This window comes from Gouania willdenowi, chromosome 10, assembly GCF_900634775.1.
Source record: "Gouania willdenowi chromosome 10, fGouWil2.1, whole genome shotgun sequence".
Taxonomy (NCBI): domain Eukaryota; kingdom Metazoa; phylum Chordata; class Actinopteri; order Blenniiformes; family Gobiesocidae; genus Gouania; species Gouania willdenowi.
Window position 1 is genome coordinate 27,258,743 of NC_041053.1, and position 27,412 is coordinate 27,286,154.

The 27,412-nt window shown below is 36.0% G+C and overlaps 2 protein-coding genes across 3 annotated transcripts; both read right to left on the bottom strand.

Annotated features, from left to right (window-relative positions):
- Positions 1-3,334: 3,334 nt before the first annotated feature.
- On the bottom strand, positions 3,335-11,918 carry ap1ar (adaptor related protein complex 1 associated regulatory protein). 2 transcript variants are annotated; one of them, XM_028460426.1, is made up of 10 exons: positions 11,717-11,918; positions 9,568-9,616; positions 9,446-9,472; positions 8,628-8,653; positions 8,433-8,529; positions 8,165-8,263; positions 6,863-6,921; positions 6,394-6,467; positions 5,917-6,039; positions 3,335-4,354 (listed from the first exon to the last, which is right to left on the bottom strand). In XM_028460426.1, exons 1-10 carry the CDS (start codon positions 11,785-11,787, stop codon positions 4,083-4,085), a joined length of 897 nt encoding a protein of 298 aa, XP_028316227.1. In that variant the 5' UTR covers positions 11,788-11,918; the 3' UTR covers positions 3,335-4,082. The 2 variants fall into 2 exon arrangements, with proteins under 2 accessions (XP_028316227.1, XP_028316228.1); XM_028460427.1 differs by lacking the exon at positions 8,165-8,263.
- A 2,416-nt stretch (positions 11,919-14,334) lies between these two features.
- Positions 14,335-22,572, bottom strand: cfap100 (cilia and flagella associated protein 100). The gene is made up of 15 exons (XM_028460149.1): positions 22,540-22,572; positions 21,644-21,706; positions 21,432-21,535; positions 21,146-21,353; positions 20,976-21,037; positions 19,158-19,321; positions 18,973-19,053; positions 18,705-18,871; positions 18,577-18,625; positions 17,982-18,024; positions 17,735-17,889; positions 16,778-16,907; positions 16,490-16,692; positions 14,953-15,046; positions 14,335-14,460 (listed from the first exon to the last, which is right to left on the bottom strand). Exons 2-15 carry the CDS (start codon positions 21,702-21,704, stop codon positions 14,335-14,337), a joined length of 1,647 nt encoding a protein of 548 aa, XP_028315950.1. The 5' UTR covers positions 21,705-21,706; positions 22,540-22,572.
- Positions 22,573-27,412: the final 4,840 nt, after the last annotated feature.

A 27,412-nucleotide genomic window follows, 5' to 3' on the forward strand; every position in this document is an offset into this window, starting at 1 on the left:
ATTTGTGTCTTTATTATTCTATAAAAAGAAATGCTTATCAATCATGAGAAAAATCACATCAATAAAATATTGACTATTAAAGACACAAATCTAACTCCATACAGGCGTATGTGAAGAAATGACAACAAAAACATGTATTATTATGTAAAAACCATATAATTTAGTGTTTGTTCTTGAGCAGATTCTCTGGGATCAGGCCGTCTCTATTTTTTTTTCTCCTAAAAATGATAAATGAGGGCACAACATATATAAAAATGGCAATGATTTGTTTTGCACTTTTACACCTGTATTGAATGTGGCCCCTAAACTACAATGAGTTTGACCCCCTTTCAATTCTGTTAAATGTATGTTTTAAATACATAGATCAAACACAGAAATAGCTAACTTTCATGCTTAGGTCTGTTTTATGACAGATAATAAATTATGTATCATTTACTGGGTTTTTTACAAAAAAAAAAAAATGTCATGAAATGGTTCAAACTCATATATTGCTAGTCAAAAAGTACATCAACCCTATACACTGCGTTTTAATGCATTTCATATGAATTTTGACCTTTAATGGAACCATGTTCAGAGTAAAAGGTGTGTATAGAACATGAATGAATGAATGAATGAATGAATGAATGGAAGACTTGGTGTGTGATTTATTGTAAATATGTGCTGCTGTATATTGCATAACTTATCAAACAGAAATGATGTAAGTATGTTTTTTCACAGGTTGCTCTTCTCTTTCCATGCCTCAGGTGCAATATGCTCAGGTATATGAGTGTAGTTCTGTTTCGTTAGCTTTAGCAACTGAGTCAGTGCACACACCAGTGTAAACTATGGTGTCACCAAGTGGTCTGACTGACAGCTAATAAAACAACTTTAGCGGTTTCACATATTTGTTGAAATTATTGGTTAGATGTGTGTAAATGACGAAACAATTTGTACTATGATGCACTGGAAATATTTCACAATAAGACTCCAGCAGCCAACAGGTTTGGAGAGATAGTGAGTAACTCGTTCAGGAATGGACTGGAAGCTGAATAATTTATTTTACACTTCACTGACTTCAGGCCCAAATGGAAAAATCCTCAATTTAGCTTTTAAACAGCCTGTACTGTGATCAATCTTTCAAAATTAATTATAGGGATAAAGATTTTGATACTGGGGAGCCAACAAAAACATTAATCTGGACTTATTTTTTTTCATCAAAACTTCTTCTAACTATATGGTAGGTGTGTACATACTGTGAATTGGATTTTGCTCTCATGGGAACAACTAGAGTCAATGCAAAAAATTGCATTTTAAAATGTCAGTTTTTCACTTATGGAGGCAATAAATCAATGTTATTACCAACATATCCATGCTCTCTAGGTGCAATTTGTGTATTTTTGTCTTAATAACTAAATTTTTACAGTTGTTTAAATTGTGCCTTTAAAATATAACAGCTGCTGTATTGTTTTGCCTAAAATTGCCTGGACCCTGCTGCGCAGAAGCGTTCTATTTAGATTCACAATTTTGTGAATCCTCAATTTTAAATAATCCTCAAATTAAAAAAGAAAAACCAAAAACCTCAATTTAGAGTCAATATGTTACCCATGCTGTCTTTAACATGCAAAATGTGCACATTATCCTGTGTATAAGATTTATGGGGTTAACTGGATGTTTTACCTATTAACTATAGTTAAAGGCAGAGGACCCAGTAAACAGCACCAGTTCATTACTGGTACATACATACATTCATTTATTTGCTCCCAGCAGCATTAGTGATCACCAATCAGTCTAATAACAGTTCTGATACACAACACTGCAGTCAGACCATATATATATATTTTTTAAAACTTTATTATTATTAGTGCCAGAGAGAGATTTTTTTTACTGAAACATACAGAAGTATTCATTGATTTTAATGGCAGGTGGTAAAAAATACTGTTTTAAATTACACATTTAAGAAGTGAAACTATGTAAACTAACCAGTGTCTGGTCTACGAACAGTAGTGCACGTTTCCTATATCAGCTTTAACTTTAAAGCAGTGAATCATTTCAGTGAACATATTAATATGGTTAAAAACATCATGGTTTTCCTTGTCACTGCTCAATGTGAAGAAAAAAACCAACACAACCAATCATTTACATTGTGAATAAACCATTAGGGGGAAAGCTGATGGAATCAGGGAACAACATAAGTCCAGTTACTGGGAACCCAATGACTTTTCTTCTTTCAGGAGTCAAATCTCAGAGCAAAGTTGGTTTTCAATTCAGATTACATTTTATTAAATGTATAAATGGAAAATCATGAAAGCCGTTTCTTTTTAAATTGCATTTCTGTTTATTTTTATGCCTCTGTTGTGCATTTATTCATATGAGGATCTTAATGTTCCAAGGGTTGACTCATACTTTATGCATATTTTTTTTTTAAGTATAATAAATTGAGGTAAAACTATAAATTATAGAATTCTTTTGAGATATCAAAGACAACATGCAGTTAAAATGGATTCTGGCCTCCATGCAGTGTTACCAGTGCTCATTGTGCAATAATGAGTAGGAAAAATAGTGTTGATATCATGGAACAGGAAAAAAAAACAAAAATAAATTCATAAACCACAAAGGCAACTGTCAATAGTGATTGAACTCACTTAAATATCGCCTTAATTAAATGATCAATTGAAGGAAAACTACCGACAGCGCCCTCTGGTGGCAAGTTAAAACATGTCATTGGTATCGATATAGTTGATGTCACATTATGAACCTAATTCCTCCTGGATTTTAACACCCTCTTACAATGTTGTAACAAACTGTTTAGGTTAATGATTTGCAAAAATCAACTAAATATTTGATCTTCTAAAGAATAAACATTAAAGCATGATTACAGTCTGACTAAAGAGAATCCTTATTAATACCAACAATATCGTCTAATTACCAGTCCATCTAGTCAACATTTTGATTATAAACCTAAGTATATTTATTTATCTGAAACACTAATTGAAGAGGTGGGACAATAACTTGTGACATGTGATATTTAAACGTTACGAGACATACCCTCCTTTGTTGTTGTAGCAGCAGAGGGTGTGTGTGTGTGTGTGTGTCAACTATAAAGTCCAACTGTGTGGATTATTTCAAAGAACATCACAATGATAACCATATATTAGCTGTGTGGTTTAGTGTAGCAATGGCACTTTGTTTTCACACTTTTAAAAGGAAAAGTCGTATTTCATTGTATTGAAATGTTTGCTTGAATTATAAAAAGTTCATAGAGTTTGTCTAATGAATTTTAACATATGAAATTATACCAAAAGAAAAAAAAAAATTTGGTCCTTTTTTTCCTTTTCAAAATATTGCATCATATAAATCCAATGAAACCAATATTGGAGTCTTTAATCATGATGGGTAAGATGACCCATAACGAAAAGAGAAAAACACACATTTAACAGAAAGTGGAAGTGTGCACAGAATTGTGTAAATATGTTTCCAGGCAGTGGAACTCTGTTCACACACAGCAGAAATCTGCTGCTCTTTTTGGATGAGGAACTTTGTCACCAAGTGTTTGATGAAACTACACATCAACAGGTCTGAAAACTTGATTTAGATACGAAGGACTCTTTTGCTACTTCCAGTTAAAAAGGCTAATATTCATTTTTTTCATAAAGCTTTTACTGTTTTGGGGCTTCATTGTTCATTTATGTATTTAAAAAAAGAAGCAAGTTATATAAACATAGTAAATCCTATCAGTGAGTCCTACAGCATTTTTTCTTCTATGGCAATCACTTCTGTATTGCCATTTCACTGGTAATAGGCCATCCTTACTGGGCTATTTAGGATTTTGGAATGAATGGAGATCAATTATTATGAAGTGACAGAAAAAGGTGTAATGAAGAATTGAAACTGCATAATAAGGCTGGCTAGCAAATGAAGGCACTGAAAAATGAGGATTGGGTCCAAACATCTCCAAACAATGTGCTGCTGTGCAGAGGTAAACGTCACATTTCTGGAGCGCCACACACTCATCAGTGGACTTTAGGAGCAAGGCATGTTTCCAAATAACGAGGAGAGAAGCTGGTAAATGTGGCATGAAGACTTCCTCCCGTCAGTGCTGGAGACTATCTGTCCTGGTTCTCTGATCTGAGGCCACAGTCCGAGGCATCCTCAGAGGGCGTGTCTAGGACAGGATTGACAAAGCCTTCGAACTCGGCGTCAGCGTGGTCCTCTGGATGGGCGCTCACGTAATCGTTCTCCCACTCCAGTGCATTGGAGTCCTCGGAGGCAGAGGTCGGGCCACTGGTCATCTGCTTACCGCCAGGCCTCAGGGCTGCCCGCAAGATGTCCTCCTCTGTCCGAGACCTTTCCCAAACTGGAAGTGCTCGATTGATTCCTGCAAGTCAAAGACGTGAGTTTTTAACTCAAAGCTCCATCGTAACCACAGAGGTCAAAGTCTCTCTTCATGTTTCAATGGTGCTAATAACCTCAAGTACAACACTGTTTCTGTAATTCTGAATTCTGATTCCTGTTTTTAACGTGTATTTTGGTTAAAATATTTAGTCCCACATGCATTTTATTTTCTGTTGTTTGAGATACAGGAATCATTTTATTCATGATTACAAAATCAAAGTAGAGCTTTTTCATTCAATAACTTATTAACAGATACAGTGGTGCAAAAAAGTATTTAGTAGTAGGGCGGGAACCTCTGGGTACTTCACGATACGATACGCGATACAAAGCTCACGATATGACGATAATCTATGACATAAGAAAAAAAAGATTAAGTGAAAAATATACAATTTTTATTTTATATCTGAAAGACAATAAATTGAAAAAGTGTCCTATGAACAGTGACACTATTTTAGTGCAACATTTCTGTAAATAAGTGTCAATACACCAATCTAAACGAAGTATCTCCAATAGTGCTTTCTGTAAACAAAAAATAGGATCTTTCTTACCAGTGACACCATTATAGTGCAATATTCCAGTAAACAATATAATGGTTCCTTCAACAAACAGTGACAACATTTCTGTGAAGACCTACCTGCACATTTTAGTGAAAAAGCAGAAAAGGTTTTGAAAATAAATAAATAATAAAAAAAAAAAAAATCGATGCTTAGCGCAAGCATATCGATAATTGATCGTGCAAAACAAATATCGCGATACATCGCCGTATCAAGATATCGTCACACTCCTAGTTGGCAGCCACCGATTGTGCAAGTTCTCTCACTTAAAAAGATGTGGTCTGTAATTTTCATCATAGGTACACTTCAACTGCGAGGCCGAAAAATCCAGGAAATCACAATGTATGGTTTTTAAAAAAAAAAGGTCTGACCGCTTGAAGGTGTGGACAGGTGTCTTTTATATAGGTAACGAGTTCAAACAGGTGCCATTAATACAGGTAACGAGTGGAGGATAGAAAAGCTTCTTAAAGAAATACTAACAGGTCTGTGAGAACCAGAATTCTTGCTCGTTTGTAAGTGCCAAATACTTATTTTACACAAAAATGTACAAATATATTCTTTAAAAATCATACATTTGATTTCATGTGATTTCCTGGATTTTTTTTTTCACATTCTGTCTCTCACAGTTGATGAAAATTACAGACCTTTCTCATTTTCTTAAGTGGGACAACTTGCGCAATCGGTGGCTGTGAAATTCTTTTTTGCCCCACGGTAGATTTGTTTTTAGATGTTTCTATTGCTGTTTTTTCCCAGCAATAATTTTGTTAAACTGGTTATTAGGCATTGAACGCCTCAATATTTCTCCATACTATTTTGATAAAAGAAATCCACTTGTTTGATATGATACGATATTGGAACGTGATAAGCCTGTGTCTGGCTTGGTGTCATGTACCACATACATTCAAACCCTTTGTGTGTACTGCATTTCTTTAGGAGTATCTCTTGTCAGATACTCTGCAGCTTTGTTTAATGTTGGTTAAAAAATGCCCACCTTCCTCATCCTCCCACTCCAAATCCAATGAGGTCCCATCATCATTGGTGGAGCGGGTCTTGGTGGTGAAATCCCAGCTACATTCTGTATTGGGCGTTACCACGTTTGTATCAGAGGGCAGTCCTGTAAATACATACAATTAGAAAATCAAACCATGTTGATCTTAGATGACCCTGGGATGGTGGAGTGTGTAAAGTAGTGAAAATATATTCTGGCTGTTATACAAGTCTATAATGTTCAGTTACTTTATGTAAGAGGTTTTTTGTTTAAATAAGTCGCACACATTGCATTGTGGGATGTGGAGTCCCGTAGACGGACACATAGAAGTGTTTTTACTTCATTCTTAATGTGATTTTCTCTATATATGCAGATGATAAGTGCCATGAGATGACTTTCTTGCATTTTGCACAATATAAATGCAATTGAATTGAAGACTTTTGATATCAAAGCTAAGATTAAAGGTCAGAATTCACTCACTGTTGCTCCTGAAGGCCTCGGACTGGGCTCTGACGTTCTGAACGTAATTATCAAAATCCTCTCCAGAGGTTTGTCTGAAACAAATGATTGGGGGAAAAAAACAAAAAGGGAAAGACATGAAAAAAACTCAACAAAACAAAAACAGCACAATGCTCCAAAACTTGGCTGAGAATTTCAATTAAACCTGTTTTTTTTGCCTGTGATGAAAGTTGATACTGAGGCTTACTCAGCCCATTGCTCACTACTGGCTCAGGAAAAGTTACATAGCATCGACGTAAGTAACCTGATAGCTTGAAACAACCTGAGTGCACCAAATATTAAATTAATTTCTACGCTGAGAGTTTACAAAAAAAGATGCGTGGCAAGTTTGTCTAACATAAACAGGTTTTAAAACCAAGCTGACTGACTGTTATCAGTATTGTATCATTTCATTATGCAATAGGTGTCCTGATGAACTGGAATAACTCACTTTCTTCGCTGGGTTACAAACCCTGAGCCATCTGCTGCCCCCTGCGTCCTCTGGGTCAGCTGTGAACAGAAACACAACAGATCATGGAAGGACATCATCTAAACTTCCCAGGCTTAAAATGCCAAATGGGTCCATTTTTAAAATAGCTCAATGTCTACAGCAGCAAAGCAGCAGCAGTGTGTGACGTGAAAAGCAAAATAAACAAAAAAAAAAAAAAAAAAAAAAAAAAAAAAAAACTTGCCTACAGTGGAGGTTTTTCTGGCAACAGAACAAAAATAACAAATCATGATTTCATTTAATATAGTAATGGACAACAGAAATCTAAATAGATGATAAAGCATTGGTTCCAAACTCTAAACTTTGATATCAAGAATTTCTGGTGATCCTGAAGACTTTTTTTTCTTTTCTATTTTGATTTTTGATCAAGTTTGTTATACTGCATTACAAATACAGTGTTGCCATTGTTGGTAACAAGTTGTGCCAGCTCAGATATCTTTATACTTCATATTATTAGTAATTAGATTTATATTTGACAAAGTTAATGTATAGAATCCAGTTGTTTAGGATTGTGTGTTGTTTTAATTTGTAGAAGAATAATAAGAAAATTTCAAAAAATTTATAAATATCTAGTATTTATCAAATACTAGATATTTCAGGCGCCCCCATTTAAACTCCAAACCTTAAGTTGTAAAACACTGCAACAAAGCATCTTACGTTTGTGATGCGATCCAACAAAAACAGAAAAAAAGAAATAAAAACTCTTCCTATCATTATTTAAGTTTTCACTCACTGAAAACAGTTTAAGAGCATTTTTCTTTTAACATGATGTCAAGTAGGTTAGATCTAATTTTACATGGATATGATTTGAAAAACTGAATTCTGACCTACTCTCCTCTGGTGATACATTAAAATGTAAAATGTCAAACACATTTTCCATTTTTCTTAAATAGATATAAGTTGAAATTCTTGAATTTTTTCTTTTTTTTTAATCGCTGCTTTTAATGAATAGATTTTGAGTTGAGAATGTAGTAATAATCTCTGAGGCAGTAATAAGTAGAAGTGTGATTCATTATTCAATAGCTATAACATTAGTATTAGCAAATAATTTAATAAATCAGATTTACAGAGGTATTGGAGCAGGCAGAATTGGAAAGAGGAGAACCAACAGAGAAGTTGTTATTGCCGCTCTAATGCACAAAACACCGAGAACAGAATCCACGGGCCAGCAGATTAGACACCAAAGCTGTGTTTTTCTCAGCTGTAACTGATCGCTATCGAAGGGAGCGCTCAGGGCCGCCTCACCTCCTTCAGTTTTCGCTCTCGGGCCAGCCTGGCGGCCTCACGCTGGGCGGCATTTCTAGCCTCCTCTTCTAGCCTTAACTTCTCCTCTTGTTCCTCTAACTGAGCACAAACAACAGAAATGAAACAGAAACACAAAACACAACATAAAAATTATAACAGAACCAAACAATGCAGCTAATGAACAAAACAAATGAAAAGCAAAAAATAGGTGAAAAAAAAGAAACAACAGGGGTGCTGTGGAACAAGCACGAACGCTGTGTACTTTTACCTCTGTTTTGAGTTTTTGGTCAATGAGGAGCTGCTTGTCAGTGATCGCAGCATAGCGGTGCTCTCTGAGGTTCTTGATCTCATCTTCATTGATGGGCCTGATGGACAATGACAAAGAAAGCATTAAATAAAGCTAAAGTCTTCAAATGAAAAACCTAGTTTGTGTTATCAAATGTTAATCTGTTCTTTGTCTTACCTGGGACAGGGCTGCGGGCTTTCAGCCTGAAATACAACAGATACAGCATGTTAGCACAGCATAAACATAGAGAAGCAACATCTTTAAAGGGGACATATTGTGAAAAATCTACTTTTGCAGTATTTTTGATCACATATGAGGTAACGTGAGTGTCCACCAGCACACAAAATGTCAAATAAAACCATCCAGTTGTTTATTTGTGGTCCGTGTAAGTCTTATAACACAGAGAAAATTGCTCTGCTTCAAATTTTCTACATTTGTGATGTCACAAGTAAAATCAACAATCAGTGTTGCCAGATCAGATTGACAACTTCCAGCCCAATCACAACTTAGAACCCGCTCATTACAATAAAAACAGCCCAAACACGAACGAATCTGGCAACACTGTGACAATGTGACACAGCGGTTCGGACAATCACCTTGAATGGACTTTTCCTGTAATCTCTACATGAGATGATGACAAGAAAGCAACGTAGCAGCTCCGGTAAGTGTTTGAAGCAGCTGACTCAGCTGCTTTTGCTGTTGAAACCGCTGTTGCTGCACGGCACATATACACACTGAAACAGTGTTTTTCTGACTTACAATCACAATAGCCGCTTAAAATGCCATAGAGTCCGTGTCTATAGACACGCCCACTCAAACAGACTGGTTTTAGAATTGGTCAGAAAGTCACTTTTTAGAGGGCTAAAACTCCAGAAAACAGGCGAGTTTGGGAAAATAAACCTCAAATACTATGTTGGGATTCTTAGAACAAATGGAAATGAAAAATTGCATAATACAGTATGTCCCCTTTAAAGTGACCTGTCGGTTTTACTCACCTCATCACTCTCTACCAGGTTTTCAAACTGCAATAAAAAAGGTAACAATTAGACATCTGAGCCAACAGTAATATAGTTGCATGGGGTGAAGATAGAAAAGAGACCATGTACAGTATGTATACCTCTATGGTGTAATGTTCTCCTGTAGCACTGCTCCGGAAGTACTTGGACCTACAGGAATGTTACAAACAAGTTAATTAATCATAAAAAAAATCAATGGTGAAAAACTGAATGTTTATTTCATCATCTGTGATCTATTTTTAAAGAGTTGAATATTAAATTATATTCCAAAATCGTTCAGCGCTAATCAGAGCCAGTAGGAGGTCTGAGATACACACTGTAGGTGTGGAACAAAAATCACTCACTGCAATATAGCTCATGACTGTAACAAACCTTAACTATAAAATGCTACTTTTTCTTAATAGATCATTCTAATGAGGGCATAAAATAATCTGAACTCTGTTAACAGCAACACAAATACAAAAGAAACACAATTATTACCACACTCTGCATGTTTCCTTAGTTTTTACCTTTTTTTGGAGATGACACTTTACCTAAAGCTGTACTCTACTTAGTCCAAATCTAGCTAAATCAGAGGTTTTTGATTGATTGACATGTCTGTTTACTCCAACTCACCTTACATCACCATAACTACAGTATTTCCTGGATGTTGTTTCACTTGTATTGCTAACAGTAATAAGTAATGTAATGCAGATGGGCGTTGATGGGATTCACAGAGGAAGTGGGTCATATGATTGCAAAATATCCACTAATGTCTCAGTATGACTTTTAGACATCTTATTCATTACTTTTTCAGTATGAAAGGAAACCCTTGGTTAACCTGATGATGCAGTCGCTCAGCCTAAAATGTAACCAAAAACAAATAATAATAAAAATACATTTTATTTAAAAGTGCTTTTCTAGAAACTCAAAGACACTTTACAGGTAGGTTAAAAATAATAGCAAATACGTTAAATCTATGTTTTTGTCTTCATATACAGTTTGGAGAAATCTGCAAACTTCACTCAGTACAAACACAGTCCCGGGGATTCAATCCTTAGTCAGCACTTTCATAACTAACACATAACATTAAACAAACAACAATATTATGGTCAGTATAGAGACATGATGTCAAAGGTTGAACGAACATCCGGTAGCTGTGAATATTTGCTCATCTCCAACAGTCTTGTGACTTTTGCCGTACACTGACTGTGCCTGTACAACTCATACACATCACAACCTTTATGAGAATAAGCAGACATGATTGACAGAGAATGGAAGATCTTGTTACATGCATCACATGATATTATGAGACACACACTAATCTACCGTACTCTGCTGATGATGTGAATTGTGAAACTTTGACTAATGGGTGATGATGATGGTTATATTGATTTTTACGCATGCACACATCCGTTTCTAAATATATATTCTTTCAAGAACACCAGGGGCTTTGGATAATAATAATAATAATAATAATGTAGGCAGATTAAGGTGTAAATTACACATGTAAATAATACTGTACACAAGATACATTAGATTTCTATGGAAGCCTTTTTCTGCCATTGAAAAAGCAATAAAAATCACCAAGGCAAGTCATAATTATGAGTTAGTAAAGTCATAAATGAGATACAAAATGAGCATTTGCAGCAGTCTACTGACACCGACTGTTTCCATTCTTAATTACACTTTAAATAATAATTCAAAACACACATTGTGACTGTTTATTTAGAATTCAACACATGGTACATACTATTGTAGAAAATAGAAGTTCGTAAATTAGTATTTATAGCAAAATGATTCAAACAGTTTCTTTGCAAATTTACATTCAAATAATTCTATCATAATTATGACTTTCTATCGTATAATTATGACTTGTCATAATGATTTATTCATTTTTTAGTGGCGGAAACGGGCTTTCGTAGATTTCTTCAACAATTACAGTAGTTGTTGTTATTATGAATGTATAATTATGTATTATGTGAAACAAGTGTAATCACCACTCCTATAGGCTCAGAGGTAAACAAAGCACACAGTGAAACCGCACAGACGCATTAATTATTCAGAGCCATTGTGGGGACAGTGGGACACTACAGACACACACGTCTGTCCACAATAATGTTCTCTATCAGGCCTCACACACACGGTAGGGTGACTGGTGTCGGTAACACACGCATACACCAAGGCCCTCCGCGAGCTGACGTCAGCAGTACCCGGACACCCACGGGTGCAGGTGATGCTGTTAGCTAAACAAGCTAATGCCGGACTCACCCGCCTCCTCTCTGGATCCGGTTGGCCTCTTTCCGGAACAGACCCACACAGTAGGTCCAACAGTTACCCATGGCATTGTGGGCTGTGTGCGGGGTTCAGGCTGCCCTGAGCTACAGTGGAAACCTGCAGCTGCTGCTGGGTGAAGGTAGGCGGCTACATGTCAACCACTTCCTCATTCTGCCTTTCCTGGATGTCCGCCTAATGACAGGGAAGCAGCTGGAACTGAAACAGTACCCCCTACTGTCTGAATATAGAAGTGCCCCTTCACTATCTCACCATAACTAATTCGATGCCATAAACCAGTGGTTCCCAAACAGGGGTGCGTGTACCGATGGGGGTGCAGGAGCACATTGTGGGGGGTACTAGGAAAAATGTAACAATTGAAAGTTAAAAATAATCGGGAAATTTTCCGAGTTCCTTTTTAGGCTATCATTTTGGACACAATTTCCCACAAACTAACAGTACTATTGCTCAATAAAATACAATATTTTCTTGTAATTTATTGAAACAGGATTATTTTATGCTGTAGAGGCCATTTTATCACACTTCTGACAATAGGAGACAATGATTAGCTGCATTTTTTACAAAGGAGATTGTATTTACTTACTATTCAAATAATCACATAAAAGGTAGGGCTCGGCGATTTTGTTTAAGAAAAAAAAAAAAAAAAAAACTCGTTTCGATTTGATTTTTGATTTATTTGTTTTCAATGCACTTAAAAATGACTGCAGACATCACATATATTGTTGTATTGTTGCAACAGCAACTTCACAGTAGCTTAAATTTTCTGATTAAGAAATCAGAAAAGTACATATTTTACAACATATAACATTACAATTTAAAAAAAAAAAAAACTCTTCCCTTAGCATCTCAGCATAGTGCGAATAAGAAAAATTAAACATGCCTGTGGCACACGTATAGCCTACTCAAAGGGTAAACAAATGTGAAAAATTGTGGTGGGAAAAAAATGAACACAAATTTAATCATTTAAAAAAAAAAAAAAAAAAACTCGAATTTGCAAAATAAAAATTGTTTTTATCTACAAATTCGATAAATTGATTAAACCGAATTTTTGCCCAGCCCTAATAAAAGGTATTTTAAATTTAAAAATAAATAAATAAATTCCACTCATTGTTTTGGAAATTAAACTTGAGGGAACAGATGTTTGAGACACAGGTAGGGGTTTAGGAGAGCCCGCTGTAGCACAAAAGAAAAAGCATATGAAATTATGGAGAGGGTAATTATGATTTGAAGAGGGGGTACACATGATTTGACAAAAATGCAAAGGGGCTACATGGGGAACAAAAGATTGGGGACCACTGACATAAGCAATACATGCAAGAAATAAATCATCCTTTCAAAAGGGCTTGTAACTGTCCAGGAGACAGTTATTTTTGAGTTTTTAGATTTTTGATTTCTGTGATTGTTTTCATAAGCGCTTAAGTTTCCTATGGTTTAAAAATGTTGACTGTTTTTTATTTTTTTGGAAATCAGGCAAGGGATTGCATCTGTGGAATCAGACAGATGTATTACAGCTGCAAAGGCGCACACACGGTAATTGTGACTTTTAACTTTCATTCGTTTATATTTGTTGACATTATTTGTTGAAAGTGATTTGTGTCTGAAATGCTTGTATGTTTTTTTTTTTTACTTTTGTAGTTGTCACGGTGTCGGATGACTTCAAATAAATACATGTTAAGACATCTGTATGATTCGTGGCCCTCGTACCTTAAACTTGAGTACTTACAGGGCTTATGTTATGTTATGTTTATTTTAGACATGAACAATTTTAATTTCAAAAGGAAAAAGAAAATAAACGAAAAATTAAACAATAGATAAAACAAAAAAAAACTTTTTTTCTGTGTGTCACTGTGCCTGAAAAAGATCAGGATGAAGTTTACACGTTTAATTCCTTCCCCTTATTTCAAATGAATTTATATTTCTGTATCTGTTGCCACCATATATGATCTGTTTTTTTTTTCTAATCATATGAGAAACTGAATAAAGCTTCAGATAAAATGTGTAGGCATAATCACATTTAAAACATGAAATCAAAATTAGTTTAGTGCGTTTTGTAAACATACATGCAGCATTAAGTACAAGACATAACCATTTAATTCTCTTCTCCCGTAAAAGCTGTTAGTTTCTTGGTTGGATATATTTGAAAGCAATTGCACATTATTCAGGTAAAATGCATGCTGCATTTAAAAAAAAGTCTCACTACTCTAATAGTGCAGGCATTACAGGGTTATTAACACACAACTCCTACACAGTCCACCATCATGTTGTGAAATATGAATAATAAATGTAATATATTAACAAAGAGAGGAAGAAAAATGGTATTCTGTTTAATATCTTTGTATCCTTCCTTGCACACCTATCATGGTAACGGTTGGGGGATGCTGAAGCATTTTAATAAAAGCACAATGCAGGGATACACTCTAAGGTCACATGAATGCTACAGAGAAAAATGCAAAGATTTCTACGTAGTCATAAGATGCTTTTACATTGGGGTACTCAGCTCGATTGGCCAGGGAAAGATGAAAATGTTAACAATTTAATTTGACTCAGTTTCATATGACCTGAGCAGTAACGATTTGTTGCATGTTTTTTGTTATTCATTCAGTTTCCTCAGAGCAAAAAAGGTATTCATGGATGTCTTCCTCAGCAGGCAGGTTGCTTACGTTGCTGACTTTGACTTTTGGGGTGACGGGCATACATCGGGGCATCAGCTTTCTGCCACTCTGGAAAAGAAGAATAGCAGGTAAATGGGATGACAAGTAAAATAATCAAATTAAATCTTGTAATTCAACCTCCTCATAGATGGTGTTTGCTGATAAAAACTTCCTAACATCCTTCTTGTTTTTTGAGCTTTTAACAGGAAGCGTCTGAAAAGTTACAATAGGGGTAAGGGGTTTCCTTATTAAATGCTGATATCCTCAGCAGGGTTTGACCTGTTAAAACCATTGTTTCTTAGTCAAAATATTAGGTGCAGCACAAAACTAAATTGACTTTAAAAAATGTTTTATTTCCTTTTTTGTTGCTTTTTTGGCAAACACTGATTCAAGTTGCTCATGCCAGCAGAAGAAAAACACATTCAGTGAGAACATGTAAACTCTCCTCAGAAAGTCCTGTGTGAGGTTCAACTATGCACTTTTGACCTGGAAAGCTGCGTTTATGCAAACTGCTCCACACAGTGGTCATTCTGTGATCATCTTCAATTCAAAATGACTTACTATTTTCTTGGAGTCAGCCAGGGCTCGCTCCATGTACCTCCTCATCCTGTCTTGTTGTTTTTCCTTCTGTGCTCGCAGTTTTTCTTCGCGCTCCCTGCAACAGATTTGACAAAGCATGTTTTCTAATTATGTAAAAGTGTGGTTTTGTAAGTTAATACTAGTACATTGATCTAAATCTATAACAAACAACAGTTTCCTAAACTACTTTTAGTCTGGTTGTTCTAGGATATGAAGAACCAAGTAGCATTTGTTGTTGTTTCTCTTAAATTCAGTTTAATGTATAATTTAAAATGGGTTCAAGCAAAATCGTTTTGAAGCTGTTGTAATGTTTTTGACTCGAACAAACCACTGTTCTTTATTTTATTTCATTTTATTGCGGTTTTCGACACTTTTTCCAACTAAGACAATTAACAGCATCAAACAGAATCCCGAGGAGTAAAGAGTGAGTATGCAAATATGATAATCTATGCGGATGATACCATGAATGTATGTCTCTGCAGAAAGTGCTGACTCTGCAAACCGGTTGCTTCAAGAAGAGTTGGTGTTGGTTTCCTACTGGGTCACAGAGAATATGCTAAACCTCAATGCTTTGAAAACAAAGTGTCTTGTTTTAGGTTCTAATTATATCCTGAGGTCTGATCCTAGGCTATGTCTTTCTGTGCAGGGTGTTGCTATAGAACAGGTCAGAAAAGCCAAACTGTTGGGAGTGACTGTTGATGAAACATTGTCTCGGTCTTTTTATATTAGTAATATTGTGTCTAAAATGAGTAGTAATATAACCAGTATTAGAAGAAGCAAGTATTTGCAAAATGAATAAATTGTTAATGATTAATTACATTTTTAGTTATGTCTCATCTTGACTACTGCCCAACAGTTTGGTCATGTGCCTCAAAACAGGAGCTGGCAAAACTACAAGTCACACAGAACAGAGTGGCATGCCTTGCTCTCCGTTGTTCCATTAGAGCCAGAGTTCAGATTATGCACAAAGAGCTGTCTTGGATGATGGTGGAGGATAGACTGGCATGTAGTCCTATTTTGTTTATGAGAAAGGTATATACTTCTGGTAAACCTGGCACTTTGTTTTCCCAACAGCTACAAATTAAGGATAGGCATATATATGATGACAGGCCCTAGGCAATCACTTAACTCTGCCTTTGCCTTGAACCAATGCACTTAGAAAGATGTACATGGCGGTCACCTTCTGGAATGAATCAACTCCCCTCACATTTAACTGCAATTGCTAAGACACTAAGCTTTAAAAATAAACTAAAAAAAGCTTTAATTAGAAAGGAAATTATTTTATCACTTTGTAAATAGATGAATTTGTAGGAATGCAGATCTGATGTTAGTGTGACATGCTGTTAGTATGTTGAATGATGTTCTTCTGTTTTAGTTGATGTTTAATTGGTGAAAGATTGAATTCTCTTGTGATTTTTGTTCATTTTCTTGTGAATTTTGTTGGGACCCCAGGAACAATAGTCTTCACCAGGGTGAAGACTAATGGGGATCCTATTTCAATAAAACAATATAACAATACCTGCTTCTCCTCTCACTGTCCTTGATTCTCTTCATCATCTCCAGCTTGTCTTCAGGGATGTTCTCCAGTCCCTGCATCAGTGTAGACATGTAGCTCTCTATGCTGGCCAGCTTCTCTAACGTGCTGAGGTTGACCATCCTGTCGCTCACGCAGCTTCGATGCACCTCAGCCACCTTCTCACTGAGGACTTCTAACATCACATCCTGTTCATGAGGGAAGCAATGCTTACTTTGAGCTGATCATCATCTGATGTGTTCATGGCCAGTAAACTATTTCCTTTTTCCTTACCTGGTCCTCCGCATTCAGCGACACATGGAGTTTAACCTTCTGTTCCAGCTTGACACCTCTGACCTTCTCCTTGTCGATTCTTTGCTTCATATCCTTTATTTGCAGTTCAATCTGCTCTTCATCCTTTTCACTTGAGACAGACATGGATCAATACTGTGCGTTTTACAGAAGAAAAAGGAGAGCTGACAATAGCATCCTGGGATCTAAAATAATGAGGAAAGACGGTGTGTCTAAGGCAGGAATAACACTGAACCAAAGATGCTCTCAATGGAAAGGGGGCAGCTTCCATAGCCATGCTATTATAATTGGTGTATGTGTATAAGGGTGGTGCATTGCCATGAATCTGACAATACGATATATCCTGATACTAAACAATACGATATACATCGCAATATATCACAATATCAATAATTACAAATTTCACCCTTATAAGTACAAAATTGTATGAAATAGAATTTATTTCACTTTTTTTTAAACTTGTGAAGACTAAATGGTAACTGTAATTCAAGTACCACTATCAAAAATAGGTTGTATGTTTATCAAACTGTCAAATTACATTTATTAACATAATTTACCTATAGCTTCTACAACAGATTCTGATTCTGTTAACTTTAAATACTTAATAAGTAACCACATACATCTATAAAAGTGCCCAGTATGAAAATAAAGTGCAATCAACTTCCAAGAAAAAATACCTTGAGGAGTGAGGTAGTTTGACAAGGTCTGATGTGGTTCACTGACACCTAGTGGCCGGGCGTTTACGTGCTATGCGTTTTTGCATTTAAAAAAACATGATTACATTAATCGATTTGGACATTTTTTGGATTGATACGATAATTGCACGGTGAATGTATTCAATATATCGAATGTATTTTTCTTTACATCCTTGATGTGTATGTAAATATGATTGGTGGATTATGATTTTAAAATTTCTATCACTTTATTGATGATGCTTACATTTTTCTCTTATTAATCTCTATGGACTGTTGTAGCTCCTCCAGAGTCTCCTCCACCCTGGAGGAATTCTGTATCAGAGACAGATTCTGCTCTGTCAGGTCTCCCATCAGATCCAGTAGCTGCTGCGGGTCAGTGAAGTACAGCTCAGGTTCATCCTGTGAGTAACATATCACATGTTAGTACTCAGATGTGCTCCTTATAGTTGTAGATTTTTATCGCTTAAAAAAAAAAAAAAAAAAAAACTAACCTCATATTCTGAGTTGTCACATTCAAGTTTAGGACTTGTGTCTCTGAAATGACAAAAAGGAAAACTATAAAATAATATGCTGCTGTTACCTACCTCTAACTAACACCAACATTCATGCACAATTCATACAAGGCAATGTGGGTAAAGTGCCTTGTCCAACGACACAATGACTTGGAAAGAGCAGGATTCAAACCCCCAACCCTTCGGTTTTTGGACGACTCACGCTACCACCGCGTCACGGTCGCCCCCACTTTCTTAGGTTAAGCAAGTATAGAAGATTGATGTACATAAACGTAATTTTACATAACAAAAAAATCTGTATCTCATCATTTGCATTAAATTAAAGGTTCTGTCTTAAAAACTAGTGGAACATGGAAAAAGGTTGATCTATTCAACAGAATAATGTCACAGGCTGAACTACTTCAGACTTTAATTCTGATATTAAGAAGCAAACTGCAGTTTGATAGTTTTATGATCAAATGGTAAACATGAGTATTAAAGGTGTAGCAAAAGTAAAATCACTGCCAGATACCCAGAAAGTGTAAACCAAAGATAAACAAAGTGACTGATGGGACCTGTCTTAGTGTTTCCTTACAGAATGTTGCTCTGTGGCGATGACAGCCCGGTGTGTCCGCCTTCTGTGCCTGTGCACAATACAGAAGGATACATTTTAAGATGATATCACTTGTTTTTAGCTTGTATAAAGATGAGACGGGTTCTAACCATTCTCCAAATTCATCTGCTCCTCCTGTTTGTCACTGTGAGATGGGACTTTGCCTTTCAAACCTTTAACCCTCTGGGCATACTGCCACTCTGGAGGAGACAGCTTGAAAAGAAGCTCTTTGTATCTCTTGTAGTCTTTTAAAGTTTCTTCAAGCTTGGCAACTTCACTGTGAAACAGAAGAGTTCTAATGTTAATCTGAAGATACTGCATGTGTCTGTCTTTAGTGCAGTCAAGGGGATAACATTAACAAGAATGACAGATTTCTACCTTTCTGTGTTCACAATTTCTGCACTTAGCCTTTTAATCTCAGTGTTCATCCTTTGCTTGACCTTGGCTTCTTCTTCATAACTACAACCAGAGAAAAAAAACCATCAAGTTCATTAGACAAATAATACTTTCCAGTGTTTAAAGACTAAACCTGCATGTGCAGGTCAATGATCATGAGTACGTACTGTGTCTTGGCCTCCACAGACTTCTTCTCATTCTCCTTCAGAAACTCTTCAAATCTGAGGTTGTCTCTTTCAATGCTATTCTCCAGTTGCTTCAGCTGTCTCTCCTCCTTTGCAATGGCCTTGTTCATCTTCATAATCTCTGACCTCTTGGTCATCAGTGATAACTCCAAGAAAGGAAGAGAGTAATTGGGGAAGAAGAAGATATCAGACAAAAGGATAGCCGTATTTTAACTTCTTCTGGAGCCCCTCAGTTTGCTCTTCTTCTTTTCAAAAAAAAAAAAAAAAAATGAAACAAAATATAAATCAATATTGAATAAAATGTCCAAGGCAAGGCAAGGCAAGGCAAATTTATTTATATAGCGCATTTCATACTCAAGGCAACTCAATGTGCTTTACATGATAAAACATTCAATTGTTTAAAATCAATAAGAACATTTAAATCAATAAGAACAATTAAAATCATCAGTAAAATCAATTAAAATCATCTGTAAAATCAATTAAAATCATCAGTAAAATCAATTAAAATCATCAGTAAAATCATCATTACATCAACAACATGACAAAAAATCTCTCTCTCAATCATATGCAGTAGAGAAAAAAAGTGCCTTTAACTTTGATTTAAAAATGTTCACATTGGATGCTGACTTCAGCTCCGCTGGCAGTTTGTTCCACTTCTTTGCAGCATAACAACTAAAAGCAGCATCACCATGTTTACTGTGAACTCTGGGCTCCACTATCTGACCTGTGTCCATAGATCTGAGACCTGCTGGGTTCATACCTGACTAACATGTCACTGATGTATTCTGGACCAAACCCATTCACAGATTTATACACTAGCAGCAGAACTTTAAAGTCTATTCTGAGGCTGACTGGGAGCCAGTGTAAAGACTTTAAAACTGGAGTAATGTGCTCTGACCTCTTTGTTCTGGTTAAGACCCGAGCTGCAGCGTTCTGAACCAGCTGTAGCTGTTTGATGCTCTTTTGGGGGATTCCTGTCAGAAGACCATTACAATAGTCCAGTCTGCTGGAGATAAAAGCATGGACCAGTTTCTCCTGATCTTTCTGAGCCATTAAACCTTTCACTCTGGAGATGTTCTTTAGGTGGTAGAAGGCTGTTTTTGTGATAGATTTGATCTGACTGCTGAATGTAAGATCTGAGTCAATCAGAACACCAAGGTTTTTGACTTGGTCTTTAGCTTTTAAAGATCGAGACTCAAGATAATTGCTGACAGCAGTCCTCTTTTCCTTGTTACCAAAGACAATCACCTCCGTCTTGTCATGGTTTAGTTGAAGGAAGTTTTCACTCATCCAGCAGTTTACTTTTTCTAAACAGTCACACAACACCTCAATGGGACCATGGTCATCTGGGTTCAGTGATAGATATAGTTGTGTGTCATCTGCATAGCTCTGATAATCAACCTTACAGTTCTGTAAAATTTGTCCTAAAGGAAGCATGTAAAGGTTAAACAGAAGGGGTCCAAGAACAGATCCCTGAGGAACCCCACAGGACATTGGTAATCTGTCAGATTTTGGTTTGGTGGCCGTCAGGTAAAAGCAGGGTTTGCATGTTACTGACTTTGAGGAAGTTACATGAATGCAGCATGACCAACTGAGGAAAAGTGTGTGTGTGTGCGTGTGTGTGTGTGTCCTGACCACTAGAGGGCATCACAAATCTACTTCAGAACACTACTTTTTTGGCAAATATTCAACCAATAATACAGTATTGAATAAGAAGAAATATCTTAGTCACCCATCACTAAGGGTGTAAGTCTGGATTATTTTTTCATGGCTCAATGTTTATGATGTAAATATTTTTACCTCTATTACTGCCTTCTGCCGTTCCATGGAAATCAGGTCATCTTTCTTGTCCCTTATTTTTTCTGTTGAAAGGGCAAAACTGACATTGAATCCTAAAGCAACATACTTGATTATTTTTTTAAAGTCTGAATCATCCAAATGTAGTTTTTCTCTCCACTTCTACATCATACCTCGTTTAATATTGGGTATTCTCAGCTCATGCCTCTCTGATGCTTGTTTAGGGAGAACTGTTTTACTTTTGACATCTTTCACATTCTTCATCTTATCATTTTGATTTTGCCCTCCATCCTTCTTCCAGTCTCCCACCAGCTCGTTCTTCAGTCTCGCAGCGAGGGTTGTCTTCTCACCAATTGGCAGAGCCAGAAATTTATGCATCTCCTAAACACAAAATCAATCAGACGCACAAACCCAGCATCACACCCTAGATTTAATTTTTGATTGAAAGTGGTTCCTAACCTCTTTTTTGTGTTCTTTGTCATTGACACTCATTAAGAGGAGGCTGCTGCTGTCTGGCACTTTGAATGGACTCTGCTGTTTCCTCCTCCTGCAACTCATCTCTACTGTCCAGTGGAAAAAGTAAAAAAAAAAAAAAAAAAACACAGCTTACAAACTTATGATAACACCTTATGGCTTCTAACGTTTCAGATCCGTGACTTTTCTTATCATACCTGGTTTCTGTAATGGTGCCTCCCCTTCATTCTCTGACACTACAAAGCTGCCTGAGGACATTGCTGTCACAAAAAGGTGAAATACTGAATCAGAATAATCATCAGCAACACTAACAAATAAATATCTAATAGAGCATATTCAGTTTCAGATGATGCTCTGTCCCACTGATGTTCTTAAAAAGCATAAAGTTCTTGAAAGGCAGCACAAAAAGATATATTTTTAAATATATCATTATGGCATAATGGACACTGACAAGATGTGAACAGTTGATCCAATCCTGTAAAGAATAAGGCATATAATTACTTTAATAAAAAAAAATAAATCACAAGATAAACTTCAGCTGTATTTTACATGCAAGAATTAAGTTGATGAAGCCAAAATAAAATAATGAATTGTAAAGAAAGGAGGATAGATATTAGTATTGTGATAGAGGATTAACTCTTTGCTGTCAGCCCATATCAACTAGAAACTATCACTTAACAGAGTTTAACATTTTCATGTAACTGGAGTTTGCTGATAATGTTAATATTCTCAATCCATTTGAGATTTGAGCATGAATGGCTGTCAGAAATGTCTGAAGGAACCATTTAAAGCCATCATGTCCATTTAAATGTAGCACTGCATATAAATAGATTATTTATTTATTTAACTTAACACATTTATTGAGTAACAATAATAAAACATTTTTTTTTGTTTATGCATTGATGCAACTTCTTAAATCTATGCATTATAAACTCTAAAAGTAACATTCTGTGTAAAGTACTGTATGGCTTAGAGTCCTTCATACATCTCGGCTATTACTGCAGCACAAATGATAATTGTTTTATTACAAAATGTGAATATATTTGTAGAGTTTATTATTATTTGTTACTTATAGAATGCTTTTTAAACTTACCACTGTCAGAAACCCTCTGCTGCTGTTTATGGATGAACCAGATCTCGGTCTGTGTACGGTTGTCTTGGAAACAGGTGCCTTCAGGGACACTTTGTAAATTTCCCTTTCTCTAGCTCATGTTACCAAACATGCAGCTTCAGCTGTGTTAGAGGTTGATATTTGGGCAGTAGAGTATTTAATTTAAAATGAAGACACATGTAAAGTGAAATAATGTTGACCTGTGACTAAAAAGTTTTTTTTGGCATTTAACTTTAGTCCAAGGATTATTAACAGGACAAAAAACAGTACTTGTCTCTTGGGTCACTTTCTACAAATTATGGCCAAATGTTCCTGTGAGGTATACATGTAGATATGTGCATAAAAAAAAAAAGAAGCTTTGTTGGGTTGACAGAGGGCTCAGATCTGAAAAACTCATAGAGTAGACAAAATGATTAATAAATATTGACTACTTTCAAGAAATCACCTTCACAGAGGAAATCACTACATGATTAAATACATTTTTTTTTAATTTTTTTTTAAAAGTAGGCATAGTATAAATGTATATTCATATGTACATTGTGACCAAAGGGAGCCAATTACAAGACAAAAACTTGGTTTAAATATATATATATATATACCATAAAAAAACACATAAAAAGGTCTAACTTTTTTGTGTTTTTTGTTACACATTTGTTATTTTCTATTGAGAATTTTTTTCAAATATTGTATCGTCAGTATTTCGTATTGTGCGCCCTATACCGAATGCCATGTCGTGAGTTAACTATTTTGTTACACCACTAGTAGAAACCAATATATTTCTGAAGTTAATCAATTGATTAATAATTAAAGTATGTAGAGAACTAAATAAGATTAATTCCTGTGATGATTGCCTTTCAGCCCAGTCCATATCTATGGATAACTGAGTTGACACCCTTCAGCCCTGCATTCTGAAACCATTATCCACTAGATGGCAGACAAAAATTACACAATCTCACTTCTGCATCATAAGTTGAAATACTGCAGGAGTTTGTTCCCTTCTTACAAGAATTAAGCCAAAAATGTTGAAGACCTGAAATAACAAAGACTTACAAACCACGCAATCCAGTGGATAGTATGTCAGCCTTTATTGCTTACTTTCAGTAGCTAACTCAAGTTGTTTCAGTTGTCACCACCACCACCACAAATAATGCTGATACTCTACGTGTGTGTTCTCCCACACATGAACCTGCACATTTCAGCTCCAAGAGCCACCCACACACACTACACTTGCTTGTAGGAAATCCCAGTGTCAGACTGCTGGGTCAAAGCAATGCAAATACATGGGGGAGTGTTGGCTCACATGGCAGTAAAAGGGCAAGTTGTGTAAGAAGAATGTGGTGGTGTTGCTTTTTTCAGATCTAAAGCCAAGGAAATGCTTTTCAAGCAGGATTGGAAAAAAATATCTAGAAACACAGATCTTTGTGCACAACTTGTTTTGGAGAAAACTAATTTTGCATATCTGTGAAGAGCTTATTTTACTAAGAGTTCTCAATGGGTCATCTCCATTTCTTGTTATTTACATTTTGTATATTTGTATATAGGGTTAATGCAGCCACATATAATAGTGTCATTGCCTCTTGCAGAGATTGGGGAAAATTGCTGCTGGTTGCCAACATCTTCATCTGACAATTTTGTAATGGATGGCATTATCTGTTCTACAGGATGTTTTCATGCTCCAGCAAACCCCTGTGACCCAGTAACGGACAAAGCAGGTTTAGAAAACAAGATCAACATACAGTATAATAGCACACTAAGACAATGCATTGAATGCGGCAGGTTTCTTATGTAGCTTTGCATCAGCTATTGAAGCATCACAGATTACTTCTGCCTCCTCCACGTACGCAGCCTAAGGACCATAGATATTTTGTCTTACATAAGAGGTGAACATTTAATCCTCTGTGCATGAATAGACAAACATTTGTGTTGCTGTTTTGAAATATCACAAGAAGACTTTTTAAGCGCAAATAATCTGAAGCAGAAAACTAATTTTGAAAGACGAAATGTGGAAAGAAAACATTTGATTTGTCTGCATGTCTTGCAGTAAATGGAAAGAAGAACAGCACAGTCGAAGTATTGGGCAGCAGAAATGTTGGGCGATGTTTGAAAAGTCTGTAATGTTCACATTGGTTTCGAGTCTACTGGACTCTGAAATTGCCAAGAAGGACTAAAATGTGCCTGATCCTGTAAAAATCAAAAAAAATTGTTCCTCATAAAACTAATAATCAAACTTACAAAATCGAGGCAGCACTATACTAACCAAATGCAGGAGCCCTAAGACAGAAAGGAGACTGTAGATTGTAGGATCCAAAGCATTAATCTTCTTCTTCTTCTTCTTGTGGACTTAAAATCGCTACTCCTTTGTTATTCGTGAACAGATCGGGCTGAAATTTATTTGGCAGGTATGGTATAATCTATGGATGTGTACACATCGACGCTCGGAGCCCAATTTTTGATTTGGGGCCCCAAAAGAAAAAAAAAGAGTTAATTTCTCATTTATTTGCCAGTCAAATATTACAACGGTTGGTGGTACCAAATCATTGGCCCACACCAATATATAAATAAGGCCTATTGCCTCATACGTGTCACGGGGGCGACAGGGGGCCCCCAGGGACCCCATTTTTCAAATGACCACTCCTCCGTTAGTTCTCGTTAGTTCTCCTTAGATCGGAATGCAGTTTGGTAAGAATACTCTATGAATTAATATGATGAGATGCTCGGAGCCCTTTTTTTGAAATGGGGCCCGATAACTTACCCCGCCCAATTCCAGTAATTTCTAAATTTATGGGAACATAGTCGTGTGATATATTGTTTCAAAGGTAATTCAGCGTAGATTATGATTATGCCTCACACAATTCGATTAGGGGCCTACCCCCCCTTTTTTTGGCAATTTCCATTAATGTTGTTTTCTCATTTATTTGTGTGTCAAATATTGCAACAGTTGGTGGTACCAAATCATTGACACATACCGATATATGAATGGGGCCCATTAATGACTACTTCTCCTTAATGCTTGTTGAATCAGGCTGTAATATGACTTGGATATTCTATGAGCGGATGTCAAGAGCCTCTCGAGTCATTTGACTGAATTCTCGGGAACGTGGTACGTGCTATTCGGCGCGGAGACGTTCCGCGGGCCCGGCTGTAGTTCATCCAAACTTATTAAAACAGGTTTAGATCAGACACATTTTGCATTGTTTTTGAACATTTTCAAGTGATTTAGTAAATGTTAAAAAAACATGGCTTTGTCCTATATACAGAATCCTGACCCAAAACCCAATCTTGTAATGAAATCTAAAACATTTTTGTGATTACATGTACTAAAAGAAAAAAGAAAAAGACCAAATGGTCTCACAGGTAATATCACAAAATGAACAGTTACTCAAATCAATATTAAACATTTGATGTGAGGAATCATCACACAGGTAGATATTATTTAACATTTGAAATTTTTTTTTTTAGCCTTTGGAGTGTTCGGCAATAATCTGAACATTCTTTTCAATTATTTGTTAATGCTGCTGCTGTAGGTGCGCTATTGTTTTTGTATATTATTATACATTTGTATTGTTTTTGTATATATTATTTTTATATTTGTGGTGTTTTTCTAGACTGGTGCCCTGTATAGGGTGTACCCCTGCCTGGATGGATGGTGTTTTCCTATTTTCATTTGTTTTTCTACTTTTTATTAATTTATACTATTCTTTACTCTAATTATTCTTTAAGGGCTTAACAGCCCTTAACAGTTCCCAATGTTTTGGGAACATTATTTCATCATGTTCATGCAATATAGAAAACAAAGCAAGAAAATAATCACTACATCCACTCAGTCCGTGAATGGATATTAATCTGCTTTTGATTTTACATTTTTTGGCATCCAAAGGTTGTCATAACAACCACAGAAAAATACTAGAAATGTTATCAAAACAATTCTAAAGCCACAATCTATCTTGAAAAAAAACCAAGATGTCCACCATGTTTTTCATTGGGAGGCCCGTTGAAAAGACTGGGTGGAACAAACTGTAAGCATCTTAAGTTCTATGAGCGTCATATGTAAAATGCTTTTACACATTTTGCTGTGAGAATGGGTTGTTTTAATAAACAAGACAGAATTTAATTAGAAATTGAATGAATACATTCAGTTGATGAAAGTTGCTACAACTATTTTGTTTGCTTTGCTTTCAAACAATTGGCATAATTAAATGCATGATTGTACTACAAATTGGAATTTTCAGAGACCCTTTCGTAATATAGGACACAGAGAAGCATGTCTTTACGCCAATTTCCACAGGATAATTACTTGCTATGGAAACAAGTAAAGGTCTAGCTTGACATCATAATTTAAATCCTCCTAATGTGTATCTATCAGAAGAGCCTGCTTAGTTCTGACTTGTCTTTCATGCAAAGGTGATCTTGTTGTTGTGGCCTGGTGCAGGTGATAATGTTGGATACCATGCAGTAGGATCCAAACTATTCATTTACTAAAAGAAAAAATAACCTCCACTGAAGATAAAAGAAATGCAGGTGGTTGCAGGCAGCCACGAAAATGGAAAGTCAAACTAATAAAAAAGTGCCAACACTCAAAAAACACAAAGCTTAAAACCAGAGAATAAGTTTAGAGTGATCTAAATGTTGTTGATAAAGTAAAGCTGGAAAAGTAGTTTATGTTGTTGATTTTGGGTTCAACAACCACACTATGGGCTGTAATCTCCCATGTGCATAAGTCAAAAAAGCCGAGCAGCGGCGTTGTTTTTGGCTGCGTGCTATTCTCCCCCTGTTTTTAAGTCAGTCCCTCCATCCCAGTTACACACTCTGGGTGGAGCAGCCCTGAAATCTGTGCGTTCCATTCATATCTGGCCTT

What these genes read in the sequence shown, in the direction of transcription:
- ap1ar (XM_028460426.1), bottom strand. Translation starts at nt 11,787, where the DNA reads ATGGGTAACTGTTGGACCTACTGTGTGGGTCTGTTCCGGAAAGAGGCC. An exon ending in GAGAGCGAAAACTGAAGGAG is followed by an intron (nt 6,922 to 8,164) that starts GTGAGGCGGCCC and finishes TTCTGTTCACAG; the next exon opens with CTGACCCAGAGGACGCAGGG. An exon ending in TTTGTAACCCAGCGAAGAAA is followed by an intron (nt 6,468 to 6,862) that starts GTGAGTTATTCC and finishes CATTTGTTTCAG; the next exon opens with ACAAACCTCTGGAGAGGATT.
- cfap100 (XM_028460149.1), bottom strand. Translation starts at nt 21,704, where the DNA reads ATGTCCTCAGGCAGCTTTGTAGTGTCAGAGAATGAAGGGGAGGCACCA. An exon ending in GAAATTGTGAACACAGAAAG is followed by an intron (nt 18,872 to 18,972) that starts GTAGAAATCTGT and finishes TCTGTTTCACAG; the next exon opens with TGAAGTTGCCAAGCTTGAAG. An exon ending in CGCTGAATGCGGAGGACCAG is followed by an intron (nt 16,693 to 16,777) that starts GTAAGGAAAAAG and finishes CCTCATGAACAG; the next exon opens with GATGTGATGTTAGAAGTCCT.